Source organism: Pithys albifrons, chromosome 2, assembly GCF_047495875.1.
Source record: "Pithys albifrons albifrons isolate INPA30051 chromosome 2, PitAlb_v1, whole genome shotgun sequence".
Lineage (NCBI taxonomy): Eukaryota > Metazoa > Chordata > Aves > Passeriformes > Thamnophilidae > Pithys > Pithys albifrons.
Window position 1 is genome coordinate 35,756,626 of NC_092459.1, and position 12,191 is coordinate 35,768,816.

A 12,191-nucleotide genomic window follows, 5' to 3' on the forward strand; every position below is an offset into this window, starting at 1 on the left:
GACATGGGGCCCAAGGAGAGGAGGACCATTGTTGTAATTTAACCCCAGCCAGCAACTAGGTATCACCCAGACACTTGCTCACTCCTCCGTTCCCCAACCCCCAACCAATGGGTTGGGAGGACAATCAGAAAAAGAGAGGAACAAAACTCCAGAGAAACAATGCCCAGCCTGTCCCCCAGCAGTGATTGGCCCCTCCTGGCCAACTCCCCCATTTATCTACTGGGCATGATGTTCTACAGTATGGAATATCTCTTTGGCCAGTTAAGCTCAGCTGTCCTGGTCATGCCCTTTCCCATCTTCTCCTGCCCCTCCTCACTGGCAGAGCATGAGACACTGAAAAGTCCTTGACTTAGGGTAAGCACTACTTAGTCACAACCAAAACACTATGTTATCAGTATTATTCTCATACTAAATCCAAAACACAGCACTGTACCAGCTACTAAGACAAAAATTAGCTCTATCCCAGCCAAAATCAGGACAGCCAGGCAGCTGGAGGCTGCGGCTTCAAAATGCCTCTGAGCAGCTCCATCAGCAGAGCACAGGGAAACTGAGATTGATGTGGCATCAGCCAAGCACCCTCAGAATGGCTTACAACCACCTTAGAGAACAGGGAAGAGACTGCCTGTAGGGGCAGCATGGGAAGGGGCACACCACTTTCCAGGTTACCCCTTTTCCTGTCCTACCAGGCAGGAGCTTCTCCTCTCTCGCCTTGAGCCCCTTTCTCTCTTCAAACAGGCCAACACAATGGCCAGCTCTTTCCCTCCAATGGCCAACACACAGTGCACCAAATGCTGAAAACACAAAGCCAAAGGGACAGCTCACAACAGCTTCTAACTACAAAATCCAACTTAAGGAAACTTTTTCATGGCACGAGTCAAATAAAGCAGTTTGCTGACAGCTTGTTCCTTTCTGATCAGCACACATGCTATTTACGAGCAAGAAAAGCAGTTAATTTTAGCCCTCACAAGTAGGAAAATCCCTTGGGATACAATTTTTTACAACAAACTGAGAGAATGATAGTACCTGCCAGAGGCACAGTGAATGAGAATACACAAGTGTCTCGATTTTGACAGCACATTTCATGCCTGTGCCATGCTCCAGGCAACCTCAAGAGCATACCCTGCCAGTGCACAGAACAGCAGCCCATCCATGCCGACCAGACAGGCACCGTTTTAAATCCCTGTGTTTTAAACATCCCTTGGCTGCTCTCATTGACATGCACTCTCGCAGACACGGTGGGTTGCAGTCAGAGACACTTCGGTCTAGTGTTCTTTGGGGCACTAGGTGTCTACTCCAGCAAGGAACAGCTAAAGGCTGTCCAGCCAACAGTACCTGATTTCCAGGGCCAGTAACTCTTCAAAGCAGTCTGAAATAAACCCTGCCTGCAGCCCTGCCCTGCCTGCAATGGGGAGACAAGGAGTACACCCTGCCGCAGGCACAGGTAGCCCCAGTCCACTGGCCATACTGACAGCTTACTAACCCTGACCCTGACCCTGACCCTGACCCTCTCCCTTCTGCAAGCACTCATGCTGGGATGGTCTGTTGGAAAAACAAACCAGTGTAACTCAGACTGACCTGGGAGTCCATTCTTTCACCCCAAATACCTGTCAGAAAATGCTGTAGAAAGTGCTTGTCATATGCTGGGAAAATAGCACTATGGAGCTATCAACAGCCAAGGGAGAGAACCACCACAAAGCTTTCTGACAGGCGAGATTTTTGTTGAAATCAGATGCTCCTGATAGAAATCACTGTGAGTTGTTTGCTTGCACTAATTAGGCTTCCTTGCTGCTTTGACATTATCTTGACATGCTAGAGCCCCAGTTCTCCCTGTGGCAGCCATTTCCTGTGCTGGCAGCTCCCACACACTTCATTGCATGAATACCCCCAAACCTTCTCTTTTAATATCCAAGCAGCCAAGCTCCCTTGTTTTAATCATAGAACACAGAATAATTCTAGTTGGAAGCGACCTTTAAAAGTCATCTTGTCCAACCCCTCCAAAATGGGATGAAGATGAAGATGCAATTGCAACATAGTAAAAACCATTCAAGCTAAGGTTCTTCCTGTTTTGTCTAGACCAGAGAAGGTATCCAAGAACAAGGAGGAAAAGGCAAAAAAAAGGAAGGAGTCAAGAAGCTTCCTCTTCTCCTTTACATTCCTCTTTCCACTTCTCTTTTTAATGTTTTTATTCCATTTCCTACTGTAAAAAAAACCCCAACAAATGCAACACCCAAACCAAATGGGAAAATGTATGTGAACCCTCGTGTGAACTCTATGTTTCCCTAAGGAAGAAAACCCCTACAGTAACAGCAGCTTATGTGAACGTCATCATATACCTTCAAACCTTCATACACAGCTGTTTATGATTTTCATTGTGATAGATCTTTCACAGCACTGATTATTCTCCCATTCAAGGTCAATTTTTCCTTCATGCTTTTAATCCTTATCTGGAGATACAGACATAAGCCTTTGATCACCTGGTTTTATCAAGTCTTTGCTTCTGAATATCAGCCTCTTTGAATTTCACAGATGCTGCCATTACTTTGATCTGACCAATAATCTGAAGCACACAGGTTTCAAGTGGGAGGGACATTTTATGACTAGAAGTAATTGAGGCTTAGAAGAGGATTACGTACCATATCAACCTCAGAAATACTGTCCAAGCTTTCGACTTGCACATCCACCCCAACAGGAATTGCAGGGCCTGAAAGAGAATGAGATTTAGATATGCAAATAACTGTTCTTTCATATCATCCACATTTAATTAGCACTATAAAGTTCAAAACATTTCTGAACTTACGTCATACATTTCTGTTAATGGTTCTTCATAGGGGAGCTGGGGGAAGAGTCAGTGAAGGCCTCCTTTGGAACATTGATTATCTTCCCCTTGGTATATACTGCAATGTTGACACTCTGCCCAGTTAATCCAGAGCTTGGATGAAACATTTGCATATGTTTTTAAAAACTGAGCTGTCCCATCTTAAATTTTAAGATTTATGAACAAATTTATCCCCAAGAAAAGGGGACTGAGATGATTAAATGGCAAGCAATGAGCTCTTCCTTGAAGATTTCTCAATTTTTACTGACAAGGCAAGCTATATTAATCTCTCAGGAGCCCATCACCATTGCCATTCATAAGACTCACTGATGATATTACTAGTTTTCCACAGTAGTTTTAAAATTAGCAACCAAAGAATTCACAAAGAGTAAGTAAGCAGAAAATGTCCCATAATAAATGCACACTCCTCTATTACTAGAAGCCTTGTATCCAAACTTCACTCTAGAGTACTGTTCATTAATGAACAGGACCTGCTCAGGTTACTCAAGATCCCCACAGTGTGCCTTCATGCCCATTTCTCATGGTAAGTGCCTACACAGGAGTGCACACCAAGCACAACCCACTGGGCAGGTCAGCAGGAACCACTGAGGAACAGTCCAGGTGGATCCACTGCTACCCTGTGCTCTCAGTATGTGGCAGTGGCACAGACAGGGCTCACACTGGTGACCCTATCCAGCCTATCTCCAGCCTGGGCACTGTCAGTAAGAGAAACCGTGCCAAAGGAAGCAGAAGTTCTACAGACATGTCTGGGACGTGCCCAGCAGAAATTAATTTTCCAAGGACCATAGTGGCCTCCATGAAGATTTGCAAAGGTTTTTAGCACTTAGATTTTGAATCTAATTAGCAGTCAGATGGTATGTAAGAGGCACAACAATCCCCTTGTAGACTCAGACCCATATTTTCACAGTGCCACAGACAGCAGGGCCTGCTGCATGCATGCATTTTGCCAGAGTAGCATCTTCTTTGGGACCACATCCAAGCGCTGAACACATCACAAGCCTGACAAGAGAGCAGAAATGCTATCTGAGAAAGCTGCACACTTTCACAGGTTGCCATCCATCCTGCTCCTGTACCTGCTGCAGCTCATACAGACTCTCACACACCTTCAGGGCTTTTTAACACAGCCTTATGTTTGCCCCTGCTGCAGGAGGAAGAAGAACCAACTCAGCTTCAGTAGGGAAAGGCTGATCACCATGCCCACAATACAAGTTGCAACTGGCCCCAGCACAGGTTTGCCAGGACTTCCATAAGCCAGTCTCACCAAATTACAGCACAGCATGCTGATGGTGACACTGTCCCCCTTCCACATGCACAGTTCCATCCTGTTTTGTCCACACCATCCATCAGTGGCTGTGTTGGGTAAAAGCACCCTGAAGGAAGCCCGGTGGAGCAGGACCAGACTCTTCAGAACCACCAATTCCAATTTAAGTGATGGTTGCCTCCAGCAATGAAGCTGAAACATGGCTAACCCAGCACTCCTAGATGCTTACAAACACACATCACATTCAGACACACAGCTGTGTGCTTCATACTTCAAAAAAAATTGCCAGGAAACATTTGCAACTGAGAGAAAGAATTTCTATGTGGCTTTCCTCCTGCTCAGTAACACGTTTGGGTTTGGGTTTTTTTAAACAAGGTAGCATAAAGCACTCTATCTGTGGTGATAACAAACATCTGTTGGTAGCCAATTAGCCTTTTTTTTTGCTCAGATACCTTGGGAAGTCACAAATGATGAAGAGTAGTCATACATCAAGAAGAGCCTGGAGAATAATTCAAACACTTATTTATTTCCTTAAAGCCTTTAAATACCTAGTAGTTCTTCAGTGGGGCCATGCTTGTGACACTTCATTTGGGCCTCTGCTACTGCAAAGTCTCTTGTTTGCTTGCACTAATTAAAAAATCTCGTCAGAAAAGCTCCACGGTCCAACACAGCCCATACCAGGGCAGGCACAAGGCTACCCTCAGCACTGCCTCTGCCTTTTACCAGAGAAAATATGTGTAATTAATATTACGTATTGTCATATTCAGCTGGGGACACTGCAGTAGTGCCCACAGTGCTTCCAAAAAGCCATGCCATGGTAGGCACGGTACTGATGGAAAAGACATGGTCTCTGACAGGACAGCTTTGCAGTGCAATCAGGTTGTGCCAGAAGAGGATGGCAGTGGCTGGCTGTGGTATTTCCCACTGTGTCTCCCTGGTGCTGAGGGATTGTGTGCCAACACATGCTGGGCAGCCCTCACAGCTTCCAGACTGCAAGAGAGACACTCTATGTATAAATCCTTAATTTAGCCTTGATTCAGGAAATCAACACCCACCCAAAATCTATTTACTGCTGCAATTCCTATGCTTGTCTGAACAATAATCACAGATTAAAAAACACAACAACAAACAACTAAAAACCAAACCCACAAATTTAAGAACACTGCCAAGCTGGAATGTCCGCTGTTCTATTTCTTCCCTATCTGCTCTTCAAGATAAAATATTATGTCCATGTTCTTTTCCTTGTTTTTGTTCCTGCATCAAATTCTCAATAACAAGCAGTTACCCCATTGCAAGGACAAAGCCTAAGTTTCAGTCTGGAGCTGCCACAAAGCTTTATTAACCCAAAATACTGTCCCATGCTAAGCCAGATGGTCTGGAAAGCCCTTGAGAGAAGAGTCTCAAGGTTGTGTTAGGTGCTTGGTACATCAGTAAAACTGCTTTTACTTATTTCTTTTTTGCAGTTAATCATAAATTTGAGGGATGATAAAACAGTGATTGTAATGGAAGGAGAAATTGTTTGAATGCTGGACTCAAATGTTTAGTTCTTAATATAGACAACATGAAGATAAGACTGTAAAACCAAGTTAGCAGAAATACTTACTCTACCTTTCTTGGGCAAACTCTTACTACAATCAGCAGAAGGAATCACTGCTTTTCCCTTCTCCCTGCTCCTCATTCAGCACGTGGGGCTGAGGCAGTGAGAAAGCACACAAATGGGAATGAGGGCACATTGGAAAATCTAGAATCTTTGGAGGAGGCTTAGACAAGAAGTTGGGTTGAGCAGGAAAGGGTGAGTAAAGGGCCAGTTGGGACAGCCCAAATGTTGCTGCCTGTGAGCTACTGACAGTAATCAAATGATCACCAAGTCCTGCTCCAGGCAATGAGCATAACTGATAATGATAATTGCATATTCACTTTGCCAAATTCCTCATCAAATGCACAAGGGACAAGCAAAAGAAAACAAAGCTCTTTACTGAGAGGGCAGAGGATGATGAGAGTGTGAATGTGAAGGGACAAGAACAGCTGAGATGGTATATGACACACTGAACTGGTAGACAGAAAAAGTAACCTAGATTATAGCATTAAACACAAAAAATCCCTCAACCAACTTGTCCTTGACATAAACAACATTTTATCAATATTCATTGTTCTTCATAAAAAAGAAATATAGAAGTATCATCTTAGAAAATTAAAAGCAGGAAAAGACCTGAATACCATAACACTGGAGAAATCTCAAAGCTCGAGGATGGGATGTTTGCTGCTGGACAGGAAGCTAAACGGATCAATGTGAAAGCTGTGGATTTGGCTGACAAAAGGAAGCAGTTCTGCTTTGCTCAGACTGCAGTCCAGCAAAGTTTTTCAGCTTATACTCTAGAGTGTCTGAAAAATATCAGCCAAATTCATGGAATTATTCAAATTAAACAAGTATTTACAGATCAAGGTCTAGACATAACTTGTATAATCTTCAACTACAGCATTTCTTCCAGAAACAGCAAACACATCAACATTTATTATCCACAGCAATATCTTGCAGAGCACAATTCCTAATTCAGCAGGATTGATTCAATCAGAAAACAAATGCTAGACTCTTAAATCTTCATAAAAATCACAAGCTTCCACTTATAGTACAGACATGAACCCACTAACAGACAATTCCCCTTGCACCTCAGACCAGCACAGTGGCAGCTTCCCAGCAAGCTCAAGATACACAGTCATCAGCAAATCTGACGATATAAAAATTGAAAATGGAAAATAGGAGGTTTTCCTTTTGAAGGAGATTTTTATTTGTGTGTTGAGAGACGATTTAAGTGACCTGAAGCACAGACTGAGGCTGATGGGAGTGCTTCTGCTTTCTGTCTTTTATTGAGCAGTATCCATTAGCCCCACAATTTCTGCATAGGATTCATATGTTACATGATGGAGCACCCTTGCACCTTCTCACTGTAGAGATATTGTCTTCTGAAAATGAATCCACATTTGGAATCCACTCACAGAAATAGACCACAACCTATTACCTTAAATTCCTGCACGTCCGTGTTCCAGCCTCAAATCAAACTTTGATATTGAAATGATACTGAGGAACCAGCCTGTGGTTTGTGACTTCATCTGTCTTTATTCCTTTGCCAAGTTCACAATGTGGTGTGCAGTGGCCAGAATGGTCCCTCATTTCTCTTTCTCCTGCAGTAAACTGCTCTGTTTTGAGACCCACTCTCCAGTGAAAGCCATTACACATTCAGCTTAGGTGCTGCACGTAGAAAAGATGGTGTTCAGGATACCTTTAGAGAAGAGCCACCTTGCACCTGCATTCAGTGGTTGTACAAGGAGAATACATGGACACAAAAGTCTTCATTTTGGGTGTGTTCTGACACAAAGAAGACTTTGTGGCTTGTTTCACCTTCCAGAAACTCTAGTTTGAAAATCAAGCTCTGCCCCAGGTTGAATGGGATGCCTGGCCTGGGGCTAACTTGTCTGGTGAACCCAGGAGGTTTCCACAAGTTCTGTTCAGGAATGACTTCAGAAGGTGCCCTACATGAAAGCCTGGTGCATCCCAGTGTGTTTCTGCACCTAAAAACACTCACCAAGGAGCAGCATGAAATCTTCAAAGGCTGAGTCAGTTCCCAGTTAGAACTGGGGACAAACATAGCTTTATTTCTGAACACTGGAGCAGGCTTTGGAAGATAGGGAAGAGCGTGCTACCATGAAGATGCCTGGAGTCAGTTTTCTGCTCCAGCTCTGAGACTAAAGCTTTGTGACATCTCTTTATTTTTTCTCTTTGGCAGTGCTTTCAAAGGCTCATTGTTTCCCTCTGAGACAGTGTCTCTGTTCACTCATCTATCTTTGAAGCAGTGAGGCAGATGCAGGCCCTGAGATAAAAATATCCACAAGGGAAACGAGTAAGTTTGAGACTTCTTTACTGACAGACATCTCGTGCACAGCTGCAGAGGCTGAAAACATCCACAGGAGATCCCATGTCTGCAAGCTGCAAAACAGTTTTCACTATCTTTCAGTATCTTTGTGTGTGTGTTTATATATATATATACTTTTTAATGAATTTATATATGAATGGGACCTCTTAGGTGTGGGCAGGTTCCAGGAAGCCACCACCATGATATGCTCATCACGTGCCTCATGACTGTAAAGAGCTTCGCTTCTCTGCATCTCATTCACAGCTGTTCATCAGCAGAGAAGCAAGTTTTATTCCAGCCCTTGACAGTAATGCTAAAGGAACTACTTATGCCTTATTCACCCCACCATTCATCCATCCTGGCAAAAATACTGCCCAGAAAGGGCAACAAGGACCAGCCGAAGTTAGGCTACTAAGCTATGAGCAAATATAATAAAAGTAAAGCATTAGACTGGTCCTTAATAAAGAAGATACAGCTATTTTAAGTATCAACTAAAGCTGCTTATTCATGGGCTCCCTGTAAAATATGAGATGTCATAGATGAAATGCTTAAAATGGGTGTTTAAGGAAGGCAGGAAAACAAACATTTACATAATCTTTAAAAATTAATAATAGTAAATAATACCTGAACATCTGCTAGCTAGAACAAGGTCACTGACATGGAGATAACTCCCTAAGGGTCAAAAACCCTGCAGTCTCTCTCAGCTTATGGAGGCTTTTTGACCATCAACAAAGCAAAAAACTTTCCCATTGCCTCTGTACCCAATCGCCTGTCTCTAATGGGCTGGGGGCAGGCAAGACAACCATGCTTATTGGGCTGTTAATAATACAACTTATACAACATTTGTTTGCTCACTTGCTCTTTACAAAGATACTTCTACTTGAAAAACCCTTCACCTTTCTCTAATGTTTTTTCTTTCATTTCACCTTGCATAGCCCCAGTCTTCTCCTTCCAGTGGCCACAGCTGTGTTGGGCTGGCAGCTTGCTGACAACCCTTTGCAGACTCACAGGAGTCACCACGGCTGCCATGAAGCAGCTCACACGCCAAGCCCTTTTAGCTTAAAGTTCAATGGTGAAGCTGTAGACTGGTCAACCAAACTTGGGAACCATCATGTTTACAGTTCTGGGTTTCTTTCCAGCTTAATGTCCCTCACAGTTTCCTTATGATATTATTTACACTTTCCAGAATTGAAGTGATTTTTGCACCTGCACTGTAACATCACAGGCCCGGTGCAATGCCACAAGGCTGGAATCGCTATTAGACAGCGGTCCTTGAGCTGCTCTCACAGAGGGTCTTAGTGACCAGTCACATGCATCCCATGGGCTCCTCTTCTCTGCTTCCACAGTACAAAAGCCTTTTTGTGCTACGCAGGTCAGACCATATCAGTTTGACTGACATTGCCACAGCAAAAAACTGGAAGTACTCACAGTGCATGACAAATCTCTGTGACTGCCTGACAAATAACATTACAGATGAAAATATGAAGATTGCCTCTTACCAGACTTTTGTTTTCTTTCCTTTATATTTTTCCCATTTTTATCCATCACTTAAAATATGCTACATAACTGCAGCTGTACAAGAACCTGCAGCACCCACTATCTCCATGTAAGCCATTCTTTCCAAGGCTGGAGCCTCAACGAAACTGTTCCCATGCTTTGCTCCTTATCACATGCAACTTTGGCGCAACTCTGCTAATACTATACCTTTGTCCCAGAAATCTCTGCAAGTTAAGGAGGGTTTAAGCAAAAATTAATAAAAACACCTTCTCAACAAAGTCTGTTAGGATATTTCTCAATTTTATAAATATGATTCCAAGTTTTTTGGCTCTAGAAGCATATTAGTGCTGTGATGAGAGGCGGCATGGGAAAACAAGATGGAGATTAAAATGCAGTTACAGTAACACTGGAAGAGTGACTCTGTAATTATGTGTGTGCGTTTGGTGTGATCTGCACAGAAGTGTTCCTCCCAGGCTCTGTGACACTGATGAAAATAGTAAAAATTGGATATGTTTCCAGAAATACAGTGCAGTGGTGGAACTGGGCATTAAACCCTAAACCATCAGCACAACAGAACAAAACCCCACAGCTTCTCCAAGAACACAGACATCATGCCCTGACATATATCGACTTAGGGAAAAAAAGTTTTAAAAATCACTGTGGCTCCTCAGCTATCTCCAATTGAGTCAAGGGAAGGAGTCCAAATCTCCTCCTGGAGAAGCCCTGTCATCCCACCCCATCAGACTCAGGAGCCATTTGTCAGGTATTGTGTCCAGAGTGGTGACAGCTGCAGACAGGACAAATCGGCACTTCTTATTTGTCCACACCAGGCATTCAGAAGTCATTAGCCAAGCTGCAAAAACTGAGGTTGGCCAAAAAAAAACCCCCAAACATACAAAAACCCAAACATTTGAAAACATAACACAACACCCTTGAGGTTTATAGCAGGGCAGGGCATACCTGACACTGAAGGAGGCACATACAATTTAGTGAACTTACTCAACAGAACACATCATCTGCCTCTCTGGAAAGTTGATAGTAAATCAGCAATCCATCTTCATGTGTATGAAACCACACAGCTGCCTATCTACCTTCAGAAGACAACATACTAGTGATAGTAATTAATGAAGTATCAATCAAAATCATTGGAAGTCTTCAAGGTCAGATTGGATGGAGCTTTGAGCAACCTTGTCTAGAAGAAAGTGTCCCTTCTCATGGTAGAGTGTTTAGAACTACAGGTTATTTAAGGTCTCTTCCAACCCAAACCATTCTGTGTTTTTGTGACAAAGCAGTGCCATGCCAGTGTAAGGAAAGTTCTCCATTTTCTCCTAGCAAGGATGGAATGTGATCCACCTAATGAGTTCTTTACTTTGCAAATTGATCACATCAGCTAAAAAGCTCATTGTAACTTCACAACTATAAGTGAATATTCAAACCTGCAGCTTGTTACTCTTCTCAGTAGAGTGAAACACTTACCAGCAGGGTCCATCCTGAGCTCTGGGGAATGACAGCCAAAACCAGAGTCAATTGCAGCAACAGGAAGGAATGTAGGAATTGTACAGAGCACAAAGCACTATGAAATGACCATGAAGCCTCTTTGAATTGGCACCAAGTCCTGTCCTTTCACACTGATGCACCTGGCCAGAGGTTTGGTGTTTTGCTTGTTTGTTTTTAATTGAGATGGTTAGTTAGATTACTATTTTTAATTAAATAAGCATGAAAACAAGAGAACACTTTTATTCTCACCTCCAAAAGCTGGTCGCATGGTGAAGTCATGTTCATCAACTCTGAGAAGCTGCTCCGTCTTTCCTTTCCAGGCTTTGGTCATATCATGATTCTTCTTAAATATGTGACTGCAAAAGACAGCAATAGCATTGGTCCTATGTCTCTTTGCCTGAGCTGCAGCTGAGTTCTGCCAGCCCAATTTTGGAGCTGCAGGAGCAGCAGCTTGGTAGGCACAGTCCCAGGGAAGGAAGCAGTGGGGCTGCCAGCACAAAAGGCTGCCTTTCCACAGCACTTTGTGCCCATATAGGAAGCCCTGCTGTCTCTGCCACTCCAAGATGGACACGATGCTCCCTCCACCCCATACTCCACAGCTCCCAGAGAGGCACAAGGCTGAGAGCACAGCATCTCATGGAGGAGCTGGGATGCAACAAGTGTCACGGCTACAGCAAGCAGCAGAAGCAGCTGGCTGCCCCACGTTACCTGGCCAGGATTTGGCCAGGTACCAAGGAACATTGTCATGAGAAAGCTCTTTCTGATGGCGGTCACGCAATGTCACACACTATTCTGAGACTATCTGCCCCAGGAAGTTCAGTTCAGTGCCAACAGTTTCTGTGGACAGAGGGCTTGCCTTCTCTTCTGGCTTCAGCAATGAGAAAACCACTCATTCCTCCCCACAATAGCAGGAAAAGAGGAATTTTAGCTAAAGACGTCTGCAATCCTTCATTTTTCTGAATATTAAGGTAGGAAAAATTCTAACCTTTTATTTGATACTTTATATGACAACAGTAGAACAAAGATGACAACAAACCCTTGAGAAAAGTGCAAGATAGTAACTAAAATAACTAACCAGCAGACAAAAATGCATTTCTGGAAGAAAATCCAGATCAGCATCCCTGGCTGTTCTGCAGTGATGCAGGATGGAGAACTCGGACCATTAAGGTTCCTCAACCCCTTTGCTCCAGAC

General features: G+C 43.5%; 1 protein-coding gene across 1 annotated transcript in view; it reads right to left on the reverse strand.

Annotated features, from left to right (window-relative positions):
- The window catches only part of LOC139668777 (gamma-aminobutyric acid receptor subunit rho-2), a 34,814-nt gene that overhangs the window by 13,601 nt on the left and 9,022 nt on the right, over positions 1-12,191 (reverse strand). Inside the window, exons 2-3 of the mRNA XM_071548741.1 lie at positions 11,249-11,355; positions 2,634-2,701 (exon numbers count right to left, since the gene is read on the reverse strand). Of these exons, the coding sequence (XP_071404842.1) occupies positions 2,634-2,701; positions 11,249-11,355 (175 nt within the window). The remainder of the gene's footprint in view (positions 1-2,633; positions 2,702-11,248; positions 11,356-12,191) is intronic.